General features: G+C 36.1%; 1 protein-coding gene across 3 annotated transcripts in view; it reads left to right on the forward strand.

Annotated features, from left to right (window-relative positions):
• dock (SH2/SH3 adaptor protein dock) overlaps nt 1-25266 on the forward strand; it is a 67270-nt gene that overhangs the window by 32160 nt on the left and 9844 nt on the right. For 2 of the 3 annotated variants that reach the window (XM_068388486.1, XM_068388487.1), the window contains exons 2-5: nt 11783-12424; nt 14717-14910; nt 15177-15460; nt 17252-17428. In XM_068388486.1, the coding sequence (XP_068244587.1) occupies nt 12408-12424; nt 14717-14910; nt 15177-15460; nt 17252-17428 (672 nt within the window). In that variant the 5' untranslated portion in view covers nt 11783-12407. The remainder of the gene's footprint in view (nt 1-11782; nt 12425-14716; nt 14911-15176; nt 15461-17251; nt 17429-25266) is intronic. The other variant, XM_068388488.1, reaches the window with a different exon arrangement.

Raw genomic sequence — 25266 nt, forward strand, 5'->3', positions numbered from 1 at the left:
AACTTCCAAAGCGCCATGGCCACTTTACATTCTTGAGCAGAAGCATCATTAGCAGTACGTCGAAATCCGCATATGTCTGCTCATCTCACATCTTGTGTAGAACATTTTGATTATATAAGCCATTTTTGTTCTAACTCTTATTTCCTGTTTTCCTTCCAACACGTGAACAATACTTACGTTTCCTTATCTCATTTAACACTTTTTCTTTTTGCTAAAGAAAACCCCTTAAAATGCTCTGATAAACCTTTTCATAAGTTCATTTCCTCTTTTAAACGCTATCATTTTTGTCTAAATTAATACCGTTCAGAAATTTTAATTGCGACAATTTACAAGTCTACTTCCGTTTTTACTCAAAAACAATATCTCAGAGTTCCTGTAGCAAAGATTTGGTGTCACATCCCCTTTCTACATCCACTTTTTCCCTAAGCTACGCCTCTTTCATTTTACTGTTTCTCCAGAACTCTCGTAACTTTTTACTTTCGGTGAATATATAGTCAATTTTTTTTCCATTGATTACACTCCCAAGTAAAAGCAATTGTTTCATCATTCATAGAACATATTGTGCCAAGATTTTTTTTTTTTTTTTTTTTTTTTTTTACCTCAACTATATTCGCGCTAACATTCACTGCCAAATGCTTTCAACGGTGCCTGCAACTTCTCTTTTCTTTCAATCATGTATCCTTCGTCCCAACCAGTTCACAGTTATTACCTCAAAAACTACTACTAGTTTTAACCATTCTAACCATTCTAGCCTTATGTATAGTAACTACCATGAAGTCATGAGGAACGCCTTTTTTTTTAATCTAATCTTACCCCAAACCAATCAATCTCTTGTCTGTCTACTTTTACTGAAATTTTATTTCCAACCTTTTATTTTGTATTCCTTTCAAGTTCATGAATGTATTATTTCTGTGTGTGCAAATACATTTGGTGATTCAGTTCGCAATCCTTTACTCTCTGCGGGTTTCTTCTATCCAAAGAAATGAACTCCACACAAAATTTTGAATCCGCTCTAGCTACCCTAGTGAGATGCTAGACAGGAAATTACTATGCGGACAATTTTGCCTGAAGCGGATACTAGACACATATTTTTGCCATATTATCCTTCCTTTTCTTGCTTCTTTTCTAAATTTAGCAGATATCTTATTAAACTATGCTTTCAATACACTAATTTCTTGTTAATTAAGTATATTTCCAAACGATATGTATGCAGCCACGTGGGTAAGTGGATATTATTGTGTAATCACGAATAAACAATAACATTCGTATCTTTTTTCCCCTGATTTAGTTTTCGGGGCGTTGATAATCTGACGTTAAAGAACTACTATTGCCAGCCTGGTTGGCTGGGGGACGGGGATGGGCCTGGTGAAGTCATACCTCGAAAATCCTTTCCTAAACCTCTTACGCCTTGATTCTTTTGGGAGAAAGAGACCTGTTTTCTGCAGAATTGCATCAAAGGGAGGAAGGGGAAATCTTGTAGTGATAGTTTTCGTTTCATTTGTTTCTCGTGCTTATTCTGATCTTTATATTCTGGTTTTACTTTCAAGTTTTTGCTATGTGCAATTATATTCTTAGTTGTTTAACTAATTGGTATATTGAATCAAAATTTAATTTAAAGATTATAATTTCTTAAATAGTGTTTGACCTTTTTCATAGGATTAATCTTATCATAATTGTTCAGCTTTAAGTTTTTTTTTTTATCGCTTGTTACGTATGATTCATAGTAAAGCATACCTACGGAATACCTGCATTGTGTTCTTTTAAGAAAATGTATCAATTCGATTGATTTACTATTGCAAATAACCTAGTAAGTAGTCATAGATTATTACCTTGGTAGGTGATATGTTTGATACTAAAGGGAATCGGTTTTACTGGCGAAATTTCCATTAAGAAACTTGAATTGTGTACATATTGGATGAAGCAGCTGTCGTCCGTCCTCTGTACTCTCTTCCGTCTACGTCTGTTTGCTATGCGTTAATACCTCTCAAACAGTCATAAATCTCTCTCTCTCTCTCTCTCTCTCTCTCTCTCTCTCTCTCTCTCTCTCTCTCTCTCTCTCAAAGTTAAATGTAGATGTAATATTTATAAAAGAAATCGTATAGCACACATACTGTACATGGAATCCTGTTTTCTTCCTATTTCACATAAAGCCTTTCATCGTCAGTAAGCGCCAAGTTTTGTGAGCATCAGATCTTGATTATTAGAAAATTGGGAAATAATAAGCTATTGATAGTAGTTTCGTTGCATTTATGGTAATTCTTTCTCATAACTCGACGGTCATATTTTGACTGTGTATGAGCATTTGCCTATTGTTGATGCTGCTTTACCGCTCTTCAAACTATTGCATATTATCGTTAAAAAAAGCTTGTTAGAAATCTTTTCCAATTTTGTTCCTCATGTTAAAGCTGAAAATTTATGAAGTGTTTAAAGGGAAATATTGACTGCCCCCCCCCCCCACACCTTTATACCCCCACACAAGTGTATGTAAATTATCTGAAGTTCATCATCAAGGTATTCACTTCCTGACCTCGGGTAGGACGTCTTTAAGCTTTGCAGTCCTACCTGGCGCGTAATGCATTATTAATGGTTTTATTGACCATACTGTCTGCGAAGGGTTTATGTGCATATAACGAGAGACGTCCTTGCCTTCTCCAGGGAGTTAGTCTCTCACTCGAAATGTTCCAGAGGATTCTTTAATGCTCTCTCTCTCTCTCTCTCTCTCTCTCTCTCTCTCTCTCTCTCTCTCTCTCGCATATCCATTGGGAATAATGTTACTATTTTAATCTGTTTGTATGTAGATTTAAAGCCAATGAGAAAGCGCTCGTCAAAAAGAACCACATATTTTCTTGTCAGATTTTGATGTGACGCAATCCTCTGAGAATTGTTCTGTTTCTTGCGCTGACGTAGTTAATAATGAGAGTGAATTCTTAGAAATATCTAATGACATTTACTTGTTTCTACAACTTGTGTGTTAAAGTATTTAGACGCTTTTAGGATTTACAAGGAAAAAAAAGCAGCTTGAGTTTTTATTAATGTCATCGCGGAGAGATAGATGTAAATACAATGTGATGATGCTAATCCCTTCTTGTGAGAACTATTGTATAAGTCTTTCATGTTCGTTTAGAAAACATATAGTTGTATCAAACTCAGGAATTAATTCATTATATATATATATATATATATATATATATATATATGTGTGTGTGTATATATATATATGTATATATATATATATATATATATATATGTATGTATATGTGTGTGCTTGTTTAGATATTTTTAAAATATATAGCAGTTTGTTTTTTTCTGGTAGCGATGTTTTGTAGTAAGAATTGAAATTGACCTAATCAGTATCTCACTCTTAACATTTAACTGTATCCACGATGCGTCTGCTGAAGATTCCTTTAGCATTTAATTTGTTGATGGAGATAAGCTTTATTGCCACTAGCTTTGTTCAGAACAACAAGCAAACACTCATAATCCAAATGAAGACTATATATATGTGTATATATATATATATATATATATGTGTGTGTGTGTGTGTGTGTTTGTGTGTGTGTATTATTTTGTGTGTATATATATATATATATATATATATACTGTATATATATATATATATATATGTGTGTGTGTGTGTGTGTGTATGTATGTATTCGTATGGGTACCACGGTTCAGTTTTTATCAATCTCACGTCACCCAAGACTTATCTGCTATTGATAAGTTCAGAGAAGGGAAGAATAAACCTAATTGTTTAAAAATGCATTGAGGCCTAGTTAACTCGTATAGTGAATTATTTACATAGTAGCTAGTAATGTGTGGTAGTGATAACTGGTGACTTCATCTTCCTCCCCCCGTCAAAAAAAAAAAAAGATAAGCCAGGTGGCTAGCTTTTGTTGGAAAATAGTTTATTTTAGTGTCAAGTGTGAGCAGATGAGTAAGAAACTTCAGCGTTGGCTTGTGTTTTAACTAATCTGGGAGGGGAACACTATAACGTCAGATTAAAGGTAAAATGATACTTCGAAATGCAACTCACAGGGAGGCTTCAACTAGATAGGAGCACTTGTTGTTTTATTCCATCATTTTATTTTCGAATATATTTTTTTATTATTTTTTATATACTGTATATTTGGATATACGTCAGAGTCGTATATTTAGTGAGGTTATTTTAAATTGTAAATTGCAATTAGATGAAGGCTAGTATGTTTTTACTTGCTCTCTCTCTCTAGATGAAGGCTAGTATGTTTTTACTTGCTCTCTCTCTCTCTCTCTCTCTCTCTCTCTCTCTCTCTCTCTCTCTCTCTCTCTCTCTCTCTCTCTCTCTCTCCTTCGACACATCATCTTCCTAAAGGTGAGATAATGAAAAGAAAAAAAAAATGTCTAGCGGCCGTAGCCATCATCATAACTTGAAAGGGAAAGTCCTTACAAAGGGATAAGGGCTTTATTCCTCTTCGGCTTTGTTGTGTGTCACCTTTGGGAATTGGGCCTTTGAATATTGGATTCTTTTATGTAGGGAAAAAGGGGTTTTCCGGAGATTTATGGAGCGTTGTGGTAGCTGTGCATTAGGAGAAAAGGATTATACACATACACACACACACATATATATATATATATATATATATACATATATATATATATATATATATATATATATATACATATATGTATATATATATATATATATATACATATATGTATATATATATATATATATATATATGTATATACATATATATTTTATTATATATAAATATATATATATATTTATATATATAGATATATATATATATATATATATATATATATATATACATACATATATACATATATATATATATATATATATATATATATATATATATATATCTCTCTCTCTCTCTCTCTCTCTCTCTCTCTCTATATATATATATATATATATACAGTATATATGTGTGTGTGATAGATTAAAGTGATATTATAGTTTTTTACTGATCTTTGAAAACTAATTTAATAAGATTGTTCTTTTCCAAATGCGATTTCAATACGAGCAGAAAAGTTTAAAGGACATGAAAACATTTGAAAAACGGAAGTAATTTGAGTTGAGTGAAATGGCTTGGTGTGATATTGAAAGGCACCACTTATAAACTTTATCACTAATCAAAGTTAATTATCAGAACTAACGAAGTAAATTGATTGATATTTATTTATTGATTGTGCATAGCTCAATTTATAGGGAAAGTTGAAAACTTATTGTAATGAAATATGTTACTTGAGAGTTGTTTTAGATATTTAATACTTCTTAAAACTATAACTTTGGAGTTTTTTTTATGTTACTATTTTTTTACTGTTTTGTTTCCCGAAATTAACGGGAAAATATGTTAATTCCAATTTGTCTCTTCACACTAAATATGATGGTTTTCATCATTGTATACTTTAAGTTCCGTTTTCTATGAAACCATATATATATATATATATATATATATATATATATATATATATATATATATATATATATATATATATATATATATTGTGTGTGTGTATGTGCGCGTATATGTACAATATGGAGTGAAAGGGGATTAATAATAGCCTATGTAATAATAATGTATTCTTCCTTAGCGAGTAATTTGCTCTTGAAGTTTATATACGAAATGTGCACCTGCCCTGGGACTCAAACTCGGGTATCCCATACTTAATGGTATCGACCCTCTTATTGACATAGTTATTTTCTACTCTATCCTAGAGCAAATTATTTCCAATGTACATTTAATTCAGTATTATTGGCTTATCATTTGAACGTATGAAAATTTGACAGATGATATCCTCGATACATTGTCGCACACTTTTGCCACACGACCACACTTAATGTGCTTATGGGGGAGGTAGCTTTTATATGTGTTAAATATCAGAATTTTATCGAGCTGTTAATGAGATTATGTAAATTAGAATAGATATGATGTATTGAACGCCCACTATATTTTTAAAATAACATTGATATGCTTATTACTTAAATGTTTTAGTAAAACACCAAAATTACAAAGGAATGTGTTGTGTTTTCTCTTTTTAATCAACCAGGGAAAGAAACGTTAATGTATTTTCAACATTTTGCTTTGGGTAACATTCTCAGCCTCCCTTATAAAGTGTGGTCAACTTCAGCAACATTAATTTGATATTCGCGGTGGAATTATAAATCTTTCTAAATTTCTTTCTTAACGTAGTGAAAGAGTTTTCGTATCGCCATGATGAGCAAAGCTGTAGTGATTAGGGCCACACATACTAGGTTGGTTTGCTGTGAGCGGTCTGACGAAAATATTCCACCATCACCAGTCCCCGCATTGACCAACGTGGTGATGAGAACTGGCCAAACCCCAGACATGAATTGACATGTTGAGGCCTTTGACCTGTAGGGAACTAGAAACGGCTGTATTTGTTGTTATATATATATATATATATATATATATATATATATCGTCTAAATTGGTAATATAGAAGAGGCTTGAGATGGCAAATCCTTACTCTTATAGACGTTGTGTACCAGCCAGAAATTCGGATCAAAATGCCTCCATTCTCTCTCTCTCTCTCTCTCTCTCTCTCTCTCTCTCTCTCTCTCTCTCTCTCTCTCTCTCTCTCACATGGATTGTCCCTGGGTTAGATGAAGTCAAGTTTAGAAATGGAGCTCATTACAAGTAGACTAGCACTTTTACACACAAAATCATCTTAATAGATACGCATTGCGTATTTTACAGAAGGGACGTGTTTCTGTACTAATCGTCGTGTTATTGTTTCCTTTCGTGAATTGTACTACAAATTATTAATAAACCAAGGTATCACTGCAACTAACTGCAAGTTAAAATTTTTATTGTTGTTCTTTTTACGCATTTGATTTCTGTGATGTCTTGGAGTTAGTGGTATGTGTCTATTTAGAGGACTTTAATTTACTATAATTTGTTTCTGAATGTTCGTTAGCCCTTTTTTATTCACTTTTAATCTTCCATTTTAGGTAAAATTACTTGACGATTTGAGAAATGTATCGTGTGGGATAAGATTTATTGGTTATATTCGTATTTCTTTCTTTCCGTTCATTTTAGATTTGCCACTTTTGGTGGTTTATTTAGTGTTAGCCGATTGTGAAGACTAAGGCAATTGGTCGCAATGTAACGAATCCCATTATCGACCCGTTAAAGAGAGATGTGTCGAGGTACCATTATGCGATTTACGACTGTGCTGCAGTTGCTTCCTTCCGGCCTTCCCAAGCAATTGCAAAACTTTGCTAGGACAAAAGGCAGGGTGTTGACTCGTCATGAAAGTAAAGAAAATCAGCGACTTGGTATACTATAGCCTGGCCACGCCCTCGGGAATAGGTTCCAAAATTTTAGGGAAATCTAGACTTGTGTGTATAAACGCTTATCCGTTTGTTTCTTTTGTTTGCAATTTTATTTCAATATTTTGACAACTACTTTATTAAAGGTCCGTAGACTTCTAAGGTGACTTCATAGTGATATAAGCATATGAATTGAATAGGCATTTATGGCATTGTGCATATTAACTTCGTTGGGAATTTATAGTAGTAGATTTTGTAAATGTTGGTCATTATAGTTCCTCTCATTTTGATATAATGAGAAGAACTAGTGAATGGGCGATATCGCAAGGCTTTTGGATTATTGTAACCGAGTGTTCACTCCCCTGAAGTGATCCTCGAGGTTTTGAAATCTCGTTAAATATCAGGAGCTCCTTTGAGACAGAAAGTCTCTCTCTCTCTCTCTCTCTCTCTCTCTCTCTCTCTCTCTCTCTCTCTCTCTCTCTCTCTCTCTCATTAACGCTAAAGAATTTCTTTAAATGGCGTATGAGTATCTCTTATAGAATTATGAATACTTGTAAATCGCATTTTAGTTTTTTTCGGGTTCATTATTGTACGATGTTTTTTCAGGAGTTTCATTATGAGTTTATAATAACCTGTTTCACTCATTGGGAGCCACCGCGATTGCATCGTTGACAACAAGAGTGAGAGTGGACGTGGAGAAAGCTCAATGTCATGTACTGTATGTTATTGTGTTCAGTTCTCTTTAATGAATGTTGTTTTTGCTTGGATGAGTGTAGTCGTCGGTCTGCGTTTATTGGTTGCGTTCCGTTTGATGCGTTCAGTTGCACAGTTTCCTGTTGAACGTGTATTGTGCACCAGTAAGGGGAATGAGGGAATTTGCCCGTGTTTTATCCTGAACTTCCTTAGTATTCTCGTGTCGTTTCCCTTTGTGGCGAAAGAAAGTATCCCTTGCAGATGTTTTGTTCTAGTTCCTTCACCTGCATTTTTATCGGAGCTCTTGCGTCAGTGAGAATTGTTCCGAGGGGAGAGGACTCTAATTTTTTGCTCTTCAATTTAGATATTCTCGCTTTTCTAGTTAATGGTGAAAGAAAGTGTTGTTCGTTAGTTTATGTGGAAAAGGAATTAAGAATCATTTTTTATGGAAATCCTGACTTTTTTGAATGGCTGAATGCTTTGGCGTAGCTGTAGAGTTCCCTGGTAAGTGATTCCCCTCTGGCGTGCAGCCGGGCGGAGGGGACACAGACTGCAAGAGAGTGAGCGGGCGAGAGCCGGGGTTGGGTCTGGCAGCGCGAGCGATCAATGCTTGGAAGCCCACACCCAGCCCGCTACGACTCCCCTTCCTCCTCCTTTTCCTCCTCCATCTCCTCCTCCTCCACCTCCTCCACACAGCTCCATCGCTGTCACTCCAACACACCCTCGTCCAGCTCTCTTATCCTGGCAAACACCGCTCGTTCACAAACGGACTTTTTACAGAAGCGCTGGCGGTAATACCGTGTTACAATTATTTAATGTTGGAATCATATTGATACCCAGGATAATAGCAAACCGAGAACAATACTCTGATTGGCGGAGGGTTTTATTGAATAATATTTATAGGTAGCGCGGGTTTCCTGTGGTGTTCGCTGCCAGTGTATGTGTGTTTATATGTGAAGGGGTTCCCTGGATTCTTGCCTGGATACTGCACACCAAAACGACACCAGACGCGACTATGAATGTACCTTACCTTTATACTGGGATTATTATAACGTAGTGGAAAGAAAGTGTTTCTCGACATAATTGCACATACGGTGTAAAGTTTTGTTATCCCCGTGGCTTTGTTCAGTGGTGTACCAGAGAAGCTTTGAAACATGGCTTTGTTTACCTTTGTGCGATGTCAAACTCGCTGAGCCACGTTTGAAAGGCTGCTTCCCTTACCTCTGTCCCCGAGTTGCTGCAGCGGTGATATGGTGGCGGTGTTGTTTTCCAGTGTTGGTGGTCGTCTTGGGCGACAACCGAAAATTAAACTGATTATAAAAAATCCCTTTACCTGTTGCTCTGTGTACCCGAAAAAACAATTACTTCCTTGCAAATTGAAGTACCTAGGTACAAGTGCTTCTGTTAACACGTCTCCTATTGAAGTGGCGGGATGGTTTGAGTGGTCTCATTTCTAGAACAAAAGAATGTGACAGTTTTCAATGAGAGACGGATTAAACTCTCATTATGGAATCTCTCATTGTTCATATAGATACCCTAAGAATTCTAAAAGGAAATTCCACCAATATCCGGTTTCAAACAAATGGAATTTTTCATGTTTGGCGTCTTTTCATCCAGTTGGTGTCTTTAATCATCCCTTCCATTTTCATTTATTTATTTAATATTCACATATTCAGACCTTTTTATCTGCTCCCATTTGGTATATGAATATTCATATTCCATTGGTCTGTTAACTTCCTTTCCTTATTATTATTATTATTATTATTTGCTAAGCTACAACCCTAGCTGGAAAAGCAAAATGCTATAAGCCCAGGGGCCCCAACAGGGAAAATAGCCCAGTAAGGAAAGGAAAGAAGGAAAAATAAAATATTTTAAGAAGAGTAACATTAAAATAAATATTTCCTATATAAACTATGAAAACTTTAACAAAACAAGAGGAAGAGAAATTAAATAGAATAGTGTGCCTGATTGTACCCTCAAGCAAGAGAACTCTAACCCAAGACAGTGGAAGACCATGGTACAGAGGCTATGGCACTACCCAAGACTAGAGAACAATGGTTTGATTTTGGAGTGTCCTTCTCCTAGAAGAGCTGCTTACCATAGCTAAAGAGTCTCTTCTACCCTTACTAAGAGGAAAGTAGCCACAGAACAAATACAGTGCAGTAGTTAACCCCTTGAGCGAAGAAGAAATACATTTTTACATACTGTACTTTAGTTAATTATATTAATTTAAATCTTACCAAAAGTTAGAACTTGCATGGTGCTACGGTCTTTAGAAAGCTGTTATTAACGTTTAAACCAAGCTAAGAAAAAAAAAAGTTTTTTAAGTGTTACTAACCGGGACTTACTTTGAAAAAATCGTAATGGTAGCTTATTATGTGGTAATAATAGGATTAGTTATCAGCTTTGTGTTGTAGGATATTTATTGATTTCGTCCAAAGGTCTTAGGACCATATGCTACACTAAGCACCTTAATGGAGCCTCAATGTTATTTGAAATAATTTCAGCTGTTTATGATCTTTACAATTCCTTCATTGGTTTCTTTTATTCTGCCATATAAATTTGATGCATTAATTACGTTACATTTTGGCCTATTAACTGTGTTATTGTTGATCTTCCTTGGCTGTCATTCTTATAACAATTAACTTGTGTTTATTATTATTATTATTATTATTATTATTACTAATCGGTGTATGTAAATTTAACACAAAGAACCAGTACGCAAATAAGGGGACCTGTGCCGATTACAATACATTAATTTTATTCGTAAATGGACAATGTTTGATAGGGGATAGTGTGCAATTGTGTTCAAGAATAAGACTTACTGCTCTGCTTAAATCTTTCGAAGTTAATCTTGGTATGGAAGGCTTGGGAGTTTGTGTTGATTGCAATCTTTGGTTTAGTATTGATACCAAAATGTCTTATTTCATCTAAAAAAAATTTAGTACTTGTAGCAAAAAAAAAAAAAAAAAAGAATAATTCTAACTCGAAGATCACTATTTCATTTTGGTTAACATGTGTATAACCCGTCCATCAATATAAAAAGGTTAAATGTTGATTAGAAAATAAGCCGGATATTTTGAGGAAAGTCGTAGGGAATGTGAAATTGAAAGGTAACAGAAAAAAAAAGTCACAATGAATATGCTATTCAAGCTTTGAATGTTCATGACCTTTCAGTATCTTATGTTGAAGTGCTTTAGTGTATATGTGATGCCATTCCGAAAGTTTAAAACATGAAATGGTCATTAGGTAAACCATATTCTTATCATTGCAATTACATAATATTAAAATCACAAGAAAGAAGTTAACCGGTAGCCTCCTCCCCCTTTCTTCCATTATGTCACAGCAAGCACAACAGAGTTGAAGATTTATGTTAAAGTTTTCTCTGTTTTCCAGATAACTGGACTTGTATGCGTCAGTGATTTGTGTATGTTTGTGTTACTTGGTAAAAATCCTGTTTATGACTTGACACTCTTACGCTGTGGGTTATGGGGAAAATCATCGACTTTGTTGCAAGTTCTAACATCCCATTTCCATATCGGTTATCTCTTGCCAATGGTTTCCATCGAAGTTGGGTTGCTTCCCAGTCTGTAGATTTGGGGAATTTGTTTTTATTGGGACAAATGGATTTTTTTTTTTTTTTGGGGGGGGCATTTGAAATTTTCATGAAATTCCCAGTGACACGATTTCGAGATATTTATGATAGGTCTTGGTAATATGACAAAATATACTAAACAAGAAAATATTAGAATTTAATGATTTCCTGTTTTATTTTTCCTTGTGATAAAAAAGATTTCGAAGAACTTTCACATGACAGAACAGTTAAGACCATACTTAGAATAATTCAATTCTACAGAACGAAATAATAAAATGAATCCATAAGAATGTCAGTGACTTGGAATTGGTAATTCCAACTACATCGAAAATTTGGAAAGAACCTTCGCAAAGGGAAAACAAAAAACCCTTAAGTTGTGTGTGATAAGTGCTGTGCCTTGAGAAACTGGTTGGTGAACAGGTGTTGCGTTACTTTCCTTCGTCTTTCGTTCTCCTTCATCCTATTTCTCTGAACACCTTATTTTCGGAAGTGTAACCGCGAGAACATAGACCTACTTGACCCTTTGTGCGTGGGTGTTGAGGCGGCTGAGGGTCCGTGTGCTTGTGAGGAGTGACCCTCGGCCAGCAAGCCCCACACACCACACACAAACCACGTGTACTCCCTCTCTCTCTTCACTCTCCTCGTCTTCTTTCTCTGTATCCCTTCTGCTTGTCTGTTATCTTTGCCTGAAGTGTTCATACGCAAACACCGTTTCAAGGGATATCCCTTCAACTTTAACGCCACCCACACTGGTAGCCTTTGCAAAGGGGCCACGGGGCCGCGTATAGTTCAGTGAGATCGGACGGTTTATGAACCCTGACCATGAATTTCTTGCCTGAGTAAGTATTCCTTCTCTCTTATAACTGCTATCTGCATGCTGTTAGTCTTAGAGGAGTTGTGCGGTGTCTTACTTAAAGTTTGCAACATATCGTAATGAATTAAGACTTATTGGTATCTTGTTTCACCATCTTATTAGTTTTGCATTATATATTTTAACAGATTTATCTACAATATTAATATCTTTAGGTTTCTAAGCGTCGTGTATGTGAAATTTTCGTTTCTCCGACCGCAGAGTTATTTTATTTTAGCCTGCTTGTTCCTTTTTACTCTCACGACCAGAGGATCTCTATCCGTGTCTTGCGTGTGAATCAGTTGTTTGGAGACATGCATACCGATTGTCAGTATTGATTTGAGATTATATGCAGTAAAGTACACAAATTACTATGCTGTGCACATCAATAACGCGAGACATGTGAAGTTATAAGTAATAAGCATTCTATAGAAACTTACAGAAAGGATGGAAATAAATATATTGCTAGCCTCACGGTCAAAGTTGTAAGATGCCTCAGTGAAAAATTAGAGTACGTATTTGATTGCATTATTATAGCTTATCGGAAGAGACTTCAGACTGTATAGAATCATCTATATTTTTTCAAATATTTAGATCCTATGGTACTGTACAAGCTGTAGCTCATGGTTAGTAGAAAAAATCCTATAAAGGTCAAGTTAAGAAAGATGAAATTTATTATTATTAATAACCAACATAAGTATGTTTTCCTTTTATTCATATTTCTCTCTCATTTGTGTAAATATGCTACAAGATTATACGAATTCCTTTGCGTCAGGTGCCCTTGAAGAAATTGTTTTGTGTCAAATGTATGTAAAGATCTTGTTCTTGACTTAACGAAGTTTAGTTACTTGATAGTAAATTGATCTTACGAATAATGAAATAGCAAATAGAATTATTAACAGAATTGGAAAAGGGATTTTTGGTGAATTATCATGTGCAAGTGAATGTCAAATCATTGAAAATAGATTGGCTAAGCATGAATGTTGTACCTTCATTGTAATTTCATCTTCATCCGGTAGTGAGGTTCAAAGCTATCAACTTTTGATGGTTCAGACTGCTTCCCAATGACAGTTGATTCGATGTTGGGGATAACGGTGGACAGTATTCCTCTAATGATAGTTACACTTCTGATCAAATTGCACAATTATTCTATAGTGTTATCATCTAACATGGAGGTCGTGTCCTTAGAAAAAGGTTGTACCTTCATTTTTTCGATGGCTCAAGTGTTTGCTTTCATGATTTTATATAAGAAAATTTGATTATAAGTATTTTTTTTCTTGTGAAAAATTTGTGTTTTGAATAGCGTGGCACAATGTTCCATGTATTTTTATGGAATACTGTTATGAAAATGAAAATAATGAAATGAATATGAAACCATCACTTGGAAAAATAATCAACTTGTTACTCTCAGTTACACCGATTATGCAGCACCTAGTCATCTAGGTACTGTATAGCTGACACGTATTTTCAGTTTGGCATGATTTACTTACGTCACTTGTAACATCTTTACTTAGCTTTAAATTTCAAGTTTGTATGTGGTAAATTTTACTACTTAATGCTGGTTATCATGTATCTGTGTTTTGTGTAAATATACTGGATATATAAAAAACCTATTAAAGTTATACGAAATGTCCGTCATCGCTTCTTGACAATTTAAATTGCTAATTTTCCCCATAAGGATTTGTCTGCTATGAATCTTAGATTGATATACAGTATACTGTACTGTGGTAATCCACTAACTTACATATTTTAATTTGGAATTATACATACAATTGGATTTAATCTAAGAGTGCAAGGCAGATAATCATTCTGTAATACAGTATACTCACTTTACCACTTGTGGTATTATGTAAAATAGTTCGTTAATAGAAAATGCAGATGCCCTTTCAATTTTTGTCATTCGGTGAACTTAACTCAAATTTTCTGCCTGTCCTGTACTTCTATATACTCAGTCTTGTGCCCTTTTTTTTTTCTTTTTTTTTAAGTAAAGCTTCTCTGGATAACCCATCGGCAATGTGTAACATTAATATTAATAACCCTAATCCAGAGAGAGAGAGAGAGAGAGAGATGTATGTGCATCTCTTTTTGTTTTTATTCAGATGTTTTCTATGCAACAGTATATTCTGAATAACAATACCCTATGCAGTATTATAATGTGCATGTGATAACATGTTTTTTGTCGTACTTTTTTTTTACATTAACATTTTATGGCATTAACACTGTGACAAGTAAATCTTTATTGCCAATTACTGTTAATTATGTGATGTCTTGTCCTTTTCAGTATAAAGAAAAGAGTGAAGAAAGGAGGCGGGAGTCGGACGTTACCATCGGCGGGTGGAACCCCTACCCATGGGGTAGATAGCCCCAGCGGGGGAAGAGGAGGCACCCCCGTAGATCCCTCCGAAGCCATTGGCTGGGCAGTCGTCAAATATAATTACCAAGCTCAACAAATGGACGAACTTTCACTAGTTAAAGGTAAGGAGATTCCGTATGATATAGTAATGAATATTTATAAGGTTTGGATATTACAATTACAAGTTGTTCAGAAATTTCTGTTATCATGTTTTCACTATTGCTCTTTGAAACCTAATCTCCCCATATATGGTGCTGCTATTGGGAACTTGTTGAATTTATAGCACTGTAGTTACACCAATGTAAATTTTAGTTTGTGAGTTATATGATTATATGGAGTTACCCATATAAAAAGATTTAAAGGTCTATGAGAAAACCCATCTTTACAGGTACAAGAGTGTTAATATTAGAAAAAAGTAACGATGGCTGGTGGAGAGGTCACTATAACAACTTGGTGGGTTGGTTTCCTTCCAATTACACTACAGAGGAGCCTTCTGAAGAGGATCATACTTATACTATGGCTGAAAATGTACTTGATGTTGTTGTCGCACTTTATTCCTTTACTGCACAAAACGAACATGAATTATCATTTACGAAAGGAGAAAGGATGGAGGTTTTGGATCGACCTCCGTCAGATCCTGAGTGGTACCGAGCTAGGAATACACAAAGCCAGGTAAGAATTGATTATGTATTTTCAATATATAGTGGGAACCTCCAATTAATATTCAGATTTCAAAAAATACTTGTTAAATTATGATATTTGTAGCTTTCAGTGTGTACTTGCTAGAGATTGAAATTAGAACAAGATTTTTTTTTTTGTATTACTGATTGTAATGTATGATAGATTTTTAAATACAAAATATGGACTAAATTTTTAATCTCTTGCCAATTTGGAAGACTCAGAAATTGGTACAGGAAAATGTAATTTCCTGTATATTTTACCATTTTTATTTTTCAGCTATTGTAATGTTACTCTCTTTTGATTGCTAAAATGTATAGAGGTATGGTCTAGTTTTATATAGAATTTTATCATAATACTTTACTCTATGGTAATTTGAATAAATTAGCCTTATGTTTTGACACTAAAAAAACAATATGAGTCATTCCTTATTTGATCCCCTCTAATTGGTAAATTCTAAATTACTCTGCTGCCAATATTTTGTCCTCTTTTTTTTTTTCCAGTTATTTAATGAAGCGCTTTTACAATATTATATTTGTTATTGCTTTGGATAAGAATGCATTCTAAATAAACACGACAAAAAGTCATGAAAAGCATGCACTAACTAGAATTCCGCCCTATACAGTCTAAGGTATAAAGGAAAGATCTGATAAAAAAGTTATAAATTGAAACTCAATAAATAATATAGTATCAATAACACACAACTGTTGATGTGAAAGTCCGGTAAAAAGAAGCACAAGGTGGTATAAATAGAATCTTAAAATTTAATAAGTCAAGAAAAGAAAGTTAGTGTCTACTCTCAGTCAGAGGGACTTAAACCCAAGTTGTGGTGTAGAGGCCTCTACACCACAACTTGGGTTTAAGTCCCTCTGACTGAGAGTAGACACTAACTTTCTTTTCTTGACTTATTAAATTTTAAGATTCTATTTATACCACCTTGTGCTTCTTTTTACCGGACTTTCACATCAACAGTTGTGTGTTATTGATACTATATTATTTATTGAGTTTCAATTTATAACTTTTTTATCAGATCTTTCCTTTATACCTTAGACTGTATAGGGCGGAATTCTAGTTAGTGCATGCTTTTCATGACTTTTTGTCGTGTTTATTTAGAATGCATTCTTATCCAAAGCAATAACAAATATAATATTGTAAAAGCGCTTCATTAAATAACTAAAAAAAAAGAGGACAAAATATTGGCAGCAGAGTAATTTAGAATTTACCAATTAGAGGGGATCAAATAAGGAATGACTCATATTGTTTTTTTAGTGTCAAAACATAAGGCTAATTTATTCAAATTAGCATAGAGTAAAGTATTATGATAAAATTTTATATAAAACTAGACCATACTTCTATACATTTTAGCAATCAAAAGAGAGTAGCATTACAATAGCTGAAAAATAAAAATGGGAAAATATACTAGAAATTACTTTTTCCTGTACCAATTTTTAAGTCTCCCAAATTGGCAAGAGTTAAAAATTGAATCCATATTTTTTTTTTTTTTAAATCTATTATACATTACAATCAGTAATACAAAAAACATAGTCCAGAGTTTGAGATCATTGGTTACTTGGTCATTCCTTGCTATATTAAAGTTAAATGTGCTATAGTCCAATCAATTAAGCAGCATGGAAAAGTTTATGGAACTGTGTAGGGAGTGTTTGAATAAACATATTCCTTATCTTAGGAGATAAATTGAAAATATCCTAACCTTTTAACCTTTTATCCATAGTTTTATTCCTTTTTAACTTAATGTAATAATGGCTTTACATTTTTAACGAACAGGTGGGTCTTATTCCCAAGAATTATGTTCAAGAACTCCATGAAGTTGTAGACACCAGAGCGTCTAGGTCAAGAGAGCCTTCGCAGACTCGACAGCTACCGCCTCCTGCTCCAGCCAACAATGTACATCCTCCAGCCACAAATGGGGGAGCCCACAATGCAGACTCTCACCTGGCACAGGTATTTACCATATACTGTACTTTATATTATACTGTATTGTTTTGTCATGATATTTAGGTGATAACAAAGAGTTTATTTCATTATCATTATACAGTACTAGTGAAATTTTAATTACTGTACACTTTTCATTCATATGAATTCCATTTACTGTACTGTATATATATATATATATATATATATATATATATATATATATATATATATATATATATATATATAAAGGGAGATGCTCCTTCTTAGCAGTAATCCCCTACTCTTCCTCTCTTAGTCTCCCTTACGGCAGCCACGATTCTCATCAAACGTAAAGTGCGAGTTCATTTTTTTATTATTTCTATTATTTCTATGAGCTTCCCCAATGTTCATTTCATGTTGCTTCTTTTCCAGAAGCTCGATTTATCAATGTTACCCTTGAAATTAAGAAAAGTTTCCATTTCCTTTCCTTTCAATGGACTCATGCCTCTATAAAATAATAATGCACTCTACTGGTTATTGACAAGAAGTGAAGCACCAGGGGTTTTTTGTTATTCTTTTTTTCAGTTGACTCTGCAATCATATGACATACGGTACTTGTAATCCTTCCAGATTGCCATCAATTTTATTGCATTTTAAGTTGTCTTCCCATGCATTTGTTAGCTTTACTGGCTGCACAGGGGTACAGTAGTACTTTCTATTGCACAGGGTTAGTACTATGTTTTAAATAACCATTGTGAGGAGTGTGTTTGCTTCACTGTTCCTCTCAGGGACAGTACAGTATATCTCAAGTTTGTGTGCTTTAAACTTACTTTTAATTCAAGGGGAAATCCTGAAAAGTCAATGTTAGTTGTTTATAGCTGACTGGATGATGGTATGACAGTGTACCATTTTCAGGTAGAGTACTCATTTAACAGACAAGTTTTTTTTTTTTTTTCTTAGTGATGAGGCTTTAAAGCTCTTAACTTATTTAGTTTCCTTTGTTAATCTCAGAAGGCCAGTGATTCTTAGCCTGTAGATAGTAAGTCTGACTTGACTACCTGGTTACATACCCTAACCTGACTTCCATAGTCAGATCTAGTGGTAAGAGTTTCTCATTTAGTAAGGGTTCTGAATTTTCACTGCCTCCTAGAGTTGAGATCCTCTCAACTCTGATCACTCGCATCTTGTTTCAGATGGCTGTTTGCTTTCATGCTCAGCCACTAGCTCATCATGTTTAATATTAACTGAATAAGTATTAATACTAGTGATTTTATTACTGTAACAAGTTTTACTGTGAGTAATACTTAAAATAAAATTAATAGTAGGATATTTCTATTCAGTGAAGAGATATAGTTAAGACAAATAATAAAAGTTAACTCACAAATTATATACATCACAATTACACTTGAGGTGCCATTGCAAAGGCTATGCCTCATCCTGAACCTCAGCTAATGCACAGTAGCTACCATGCCAGTTGTACAAAATGAATTTGATGGATAGAATATTGATATTCATACCTTTTAAATCTTCTTGCTAAAAACTCCCAAATAAGTTGTATAGGGTAAGTTCTGATGCTGATTTTTCCTCAAATTATTCGGAGACAGCTGCTTCCGGGACTATATAACCTCACAATTTGCCTTTTTCTTCGTGGATAGAGGTGTTAAATTGTTATAGTAGTTACTAATAATGGCTGATAATTCTGATCTCGTTTAGTCTTTAAGCCCTCTCTACCCCAGAGTCGTTTTGACTTTTACATTCAAACCCCCATTGTCACAGTTACGATATTTCACATATTGAAATCAATATTTGTTCCAACACAGAGACTTACCTCGAAACACTTTCTTAGGAGTTACTTGGAACCTCTTCTCAAACGACCAGAGTTTTGTGTAGTTTACCCTATTCCCATTTTCTATAGTGGTAGGCCTAGCGGGGGAAAACGTGCCCTGAGGGCAAACCAAGGTAGGCCACATGTTTCCCAGGTCGTAGCCCTTCAGTAAGTTTTCTGGTCGCGTCACGGTATCACACGATGCTCCTCTGTTCTCAGTGCGACCCTTTGTGTCTCGAGGCCACGTGGTTACCACATGGTCTTTAGTGCCTTACCCGCGCACTTAGTGCTTTAGCAGTGTGCTTTCACTTTCATTCCTTTGTGCTTTCATTGGTGTTTAGTGATCTCTTTCCTTTTTTGTGCTTGTGTCTAGCGGTCTTTGTGATTGTGTGCTATGGAGCATGCTTGCCGTTGTCCTGGGCCGAGAGCCGGGAAATCATGTGGGGCTTTTTTGTCAAAGCCCGATGTTGATCCTCATATGTTGTGTTCCTCGTGTAGGGGTAGAGAGTGTTCTCCTTCGGACACGTGTCCGGAATGTGCTGACTGGAGTGAGGTCCAATGTGTCGGGTTTGGGACCAAGAAGAAGAAGGCTACGAAGCGGTCTCCCAGGAAAACCAGTTTGTCCTCTCCTGCGACTTCTGCGGGTGAGGGATCGAGTAGAGTTCCTTCTTCTTCCCCTACCCAGAGTAGGGGACGAGGTAAGTCTGTGAAAGGGAAAAAGTTGGTGCCTCTTCCCCAGGAGAATGTTGTTGCGGGGGTTTCTTCTTCTTTTACGGCGAACCAGGCGCCTGTAAGTATGTGTAGTGGGGGTCCGCGGGACGTTGCTCTCGTGCAAGGGGAGCGTGTCTCGGGGGAGGACCCCATGTGGAATAAAGATGTCCCATTTTCTTCACCAGGTTCTTGGGTTGATGTCTCGGGCACTTCGGCTGCGGAAGATGCTGTCGATAAAGAAGATTCCCTGCAGGAAGATCCCCTGGGATGGAGTTTCCCAAGGACTCCGTTAAGGTCTCCGTTGGACATGGAGGAGGGCTTGAGCGAGTCCTTCCCTTTCATGGATCGTCCGTCGTCGTTTCTGGCTCCTTCATCAGCAGTCCCGGAGGATTTCTTGCAGCCGTCTACATCTAGAGCTCAACACGTGTCCAGGGAGGAACCATCTGTTGCGAGGTCGAGGTTTCCGGGGAGGTCAGACTTGTCGGTGCAGGAATCATCGTTCTCGTCGGATGAGGAACGCCGCAAGAGGCGTAGAAGGAGGAAAGAACAATCCATGAGGAGGAGATCCCTCTCTAGGTCTCCCTCGGGATCAGGAGATAGGAGAAGAAGATCTCGATCTCCGCCGAGAAAGAGCAGGAGAGCTAGTTCTCCCCAAGGAAGATGGGTCTTCGTACCCGAAAATAAGCTGAGGGACCTTACTAAGACCTCTAGCTCAATGGTCAAGCGGGAAGGAGACAGTCCTCCTAGAAGGGCCTCCAGTAGCTTCGCCATGGCGTCAGCCGATGACCGTGGGACCTCGTCTTGCAGGCATAAGTCCTGACCTAGAGACACTCAATCCGCCCAGCGGAGGGAGTCGTCTCCTAGGACGGGCAGCCTCGACGGGTCCTCCCATCGAGATGAGAGACGAGTATGGGCTCCTCCGTCGAACAATTTCACGAGGGAGCCCGTCCCTTCGTCGAGGACTTTTGAGAGGACAGAGGCACCCGTCACTAAGGAAAAGAAGAACCGAGGGTCCCGTCCAAGCGGAGGTGCCCGTGAACATTCCTCTCCCCATCCAAGCGGAGGTGCCCGTGAACATTCCTCTCCCCGTCGTAGAACGGAGGACGTGGACGAAGAGGCTGCGCTTGCGACGGAGGTCCGCGTATAGGAGGGTGATCTCCTTGATTAGGAGCTACAGCAATTTAGAAGAGCCTCTACCGCAGGAAGAGGAGGATTGGACCTCCGGTTTGAATAGGTTTTTGGGGGCTCCCGCCCAAAAGAAGTCCTCTTTAGCCCTTCCGGAGGCCAGAGATGTAAGAGTAGGCCGCGCCCATATTGACAAAGTGATAGCCCGCAATGGAGACTCGGCTAAAGGGTATAGTGCGGCTAAACTCTTGCAGGGAATGAAGTCCCAAAGCAAGTACTATGCATTGGAAGGACGACCACATGGTGCAAGTAAGGTGGAGGACGTTCTGGAGATTTTATGACAGGGCGTTTCGGACGAAAGGGCTTCTACGGCATCCATTTACTTCTCCCAGACTGGGGCCGTGATGATGGAGGAGATGTCAAAGGACCTGGTTAACGTTGCTTCATGGCTGGACTGGTGGGCCACCACCTTAGTGGGATCGCAGATTCCAACAGACTCAATGGATACGGTGAGGTGACTTCACGTAGACTGCGATCACCTATAAGTGATGTGTCGTCTCACCTTAGCCTAATTAAGCTGTACGGTAGTGATAGTACACTAATATACACTACAGTATCAGTGAGTGTTCATATCTAGCCCTGAATTACGATGTTTCCCGCCTTTTTACCTATCAGCAAGGAATTTATTGATTATTATGACAAATACCTCAATGAAATTCTTTTAAATCTTTTGGCATATGTTGTATGAAAAGATATACATGATTACTTTAAAAGTTTTAAGTTAAAATAATGCTCAATCAATTTTTCAGTAACTTTAAGTTGACAGTTACCTAAATTAAAAACTAGGCAAAAGCAGGGTTGATTATCTCATGGAATGATAAGAAACTGAAGAATGATAGCTTCCCCGTCTATTTAGGCATTACATCAAACTGAACACTATCTTTTATGGAGCATGTAAGGAAGTAAAGGAGAAGGTAGCTACAAAAAATAACCTTAGCAAACTTGCCAATTCAAATTCAGGAAGAAAACCTCAAACCCTAAGACAAACAGCTCGGGCACTCAACTACTCCACTGCCGAATACTGTTCACTAGCCTAGGAAAGGTCATGTTATTCTCATAAAGTTGATGCCGAATTCAATCGAGCATGTCGTATAATTACTAGTGCCTTAAGACTAACACCCCTTCCAGTACTTTATAGATTGGCAGGCATTATACCACCGTGTAAGGCTTTATCATAAAATTGACACCTGTTTATGAATTCAAAAATGTATTTCCTTGTCAATACCCAGAAATTCATCATCTTTGGGATGAATATTAACATAACTTTACTTTGGTTCAGTCATCCTATCGGAGGATATAAAACTAAAGTTCTATTACCAAACCTTTCTTGAGAAATGGTGTTTTAAACCTACTGTAGGAAAGACAAATTCAACTTAGCCAACTTTCTTTCATGTCCAGTCCTGCATAGGTTTGTCCTAGTTTATTTTGTCATAAAAATATTACATCAATGCTGTAGGTGAGCAAGGAAATATCGTCACCACCTCCCAATTGCAGAAGAGCATACTTTGGTAGCTACAGTACATGGATATACTGTAGCTACCAAAGTATGCTTTTCTGCAATTGGGAGGTTGTGATGATATTCCCTTGTTCTCCCAGAGTTGATGTAATATTTTTATGACAAAATAAACTAGGACAAACCTATGCAGGACTGGACATGAAAGAAAGTTGGCTAAGTTGAATTTGTCTTTCTTAGGCTTAAAACATCAGTTCTAAAGAGAAGTTTAGTAACAGAGCTTTAGTTATACTGTGCGTATATATATATATATATATATATATATATATATATATATATATATATATATATATATATATATATATATGTATATATATATATATATGTATATATATATATATATATATATATATGTATATATATTTCATTCTTTCTCGTCACGTTCATCATCATTGAAAGATACATAACTATTCAGTCTCTCCTTGCCTTTGGATAGAGGGAGAGGGAGTAGTCATACTCTAATGAACAAGGGTACCCCAAGAGGAAAGGGGAGGGGGTTTGAAGTGTTAAATCTTTATGTATGTGCATATCCATCTAAATATTTTACATAATCTACGGAATAGATTGGAAGTGCTTCCATGCTTGTTGCACATTAGCACTTTAGATATTCCTATAGGCAAATTTGTGGGAGATGACTATTATTTCCTCATGTCCATGTCAACACTACAGCAGACTCCCTGTACTGTACTAATTTATATTGCCTATAAATGGCCTTTGCATCTGATCATGTTTAAAAAAAAATTTTTCCTTTTAAAGGTAAATTTCCTTTTTGTTCCCCTTCCCAATCCCAGTAACTAGGAAGGTAGATGCATCCTACAGATGTACAAGACGTTTATACCTTTCTCCCATATGTGTTGAACAAGTTAATGATATCTGAAGACTTCAGAGGACAATCTTTGTCTTTAAGTAGCTCTAGTAGGAATGATGGGTGGATCGTTCTCTCCCTTGCTAGAAATTTTATGCTGCTCAGTCTCCTTCATTAACCTCAATGTGTTCCATAAACTCTGTAAGACATATTATGTTCACACCTGAAAGCTATCAAGTGTGCCTTCTTAGAGAAATCTTTAGATACAAGGTGGCTCTTTTCCCAGGTTATTATGCTGAAGTAGATTCTAAAAGTTTCTCCTCCCACAGTCAGAGAAATGTATGTAGTTAGTGGTAAGGGCCTTTTGATCATTGTGATATATTACAAGTGTTCTCATTCTCTAGCTTGATTTTTTTACACATTGATTCAAACAAATAATGCTAAGAACATCTTATTTTTCTTTAATTTTGCAGTGCAAATATGATTTGATGTTTTTATCTAGTGTTACATCTCTTCATCTTGTGTTCTGAGAATGTTTTTCTCAGAGATTTGTTCGTAGTATGTTCACAAATCGAAGGGAGGTTAGCTTTTATATTTCATTCTCCAAAGCCCTCCATGAATAAGATAATGTAACTGACATGTAGAGGGGCTGTAAATTCTTCTTTTAAGCTCCCTGAGAAGGCTTTTATTATGAACTTTACTCTTAATGTCCATTTTCACTTACGTATGACAAATTCATACGTGAATTCTATTGATTATCATATGTCACATACCAGTACCTCTCCTTTCCTCCAGTTCATCACCAAGTTCAAACATCCTGGTCATCTACATGATTCCTTGCAATCCTTCACCCCTCATTTTGATTTGATTAGAACTGAAAGACTTGATCCTCTCCAGTCAACCAAGTCACCAAGTTATGAGATGAAATCCCACTTTTTCTGTCTTCTTCTTTTGAAACATTTCCCATAAATACTGCAATGTTTTCTCTAATTGCAGAATCAAATGCTCATCAAGTTTTAAGTCCACCATTTACCTCTTCATCTTCTTTTTCACTTGTCGTTTCATTCTGTACAGACATCTACTCTACACCCTATGAACTTTCCAAGCAATTAGGTATCTTAATTGCAAATTTTGTTTTTCAATATTTAACTTAGCCGGTGATTATATAAGCTGCAACTCTGTTGCTCGACAGAAAACTCTACGTTAAAAATCCGCCAGCGATCGCTATGCAGATAGGGGGTGTACTTCAACAGCGCCATCTGTCGTGCAGGTACTCAGTACTCAATGTAAACAAAGAACTCAATTTTCTCTCTGTCGGGCTACCGGCAAGACCTACTAATTCGCTGTTGCTAACTGGATTTGTTTTCACAACTATTTGGTGAAGTACACTATTCTAGTTTTGAGCTTTCGCTATGCAGGTGTTTTATCTTCATCTCAAAACTTGAACTCGTTTTGGATAGATTTAATTATGGTGACAAAGAGAGTATGGACTTTCTTTCACTTTTAAATGGCCGACCCTTCCCTTAGACGGAAGTGTGTTTAGGCTTTTAGTAATTATCTTATCATGTTATAGATTTTCCTCTATATATATCTCTCCGCCTTTATTAGGCCTCTTCGATTAACTTTCCATTTTTTATAAACATATAAAATAAATTTTAATGCTTTGTTTATATAGACCTTTCCTGAGAGTAGGCGGTCCTAACTTGGAAACCGAAGTTAATCAACATTGAGCCCTTTATATCGTCTTTAGCTTTTAAAGGATTTAAAACTTTTTAAATGTAATATTTTATGAAAGAATTTCTTTGATAGTCTTCGTACTGTTTTCAAAGATGAACTAACGTTTAGTT

This window comes from Palaemon carinicauda, chromosome 15, assembly GCF_036898095.1.
Source record: "Palaemon carinicauda isolate YSFRI2023 chromosome 15, ASM3689809v2, whole genome shotgun sequence".
In the NCBI taxonomy this organism is placed as follows: Eukaryota; Metazoa; Arthropoda; class Malacostraca; order Decapoda; family Palaemonidae; genus Palaemon; species Palaemon carinicauda.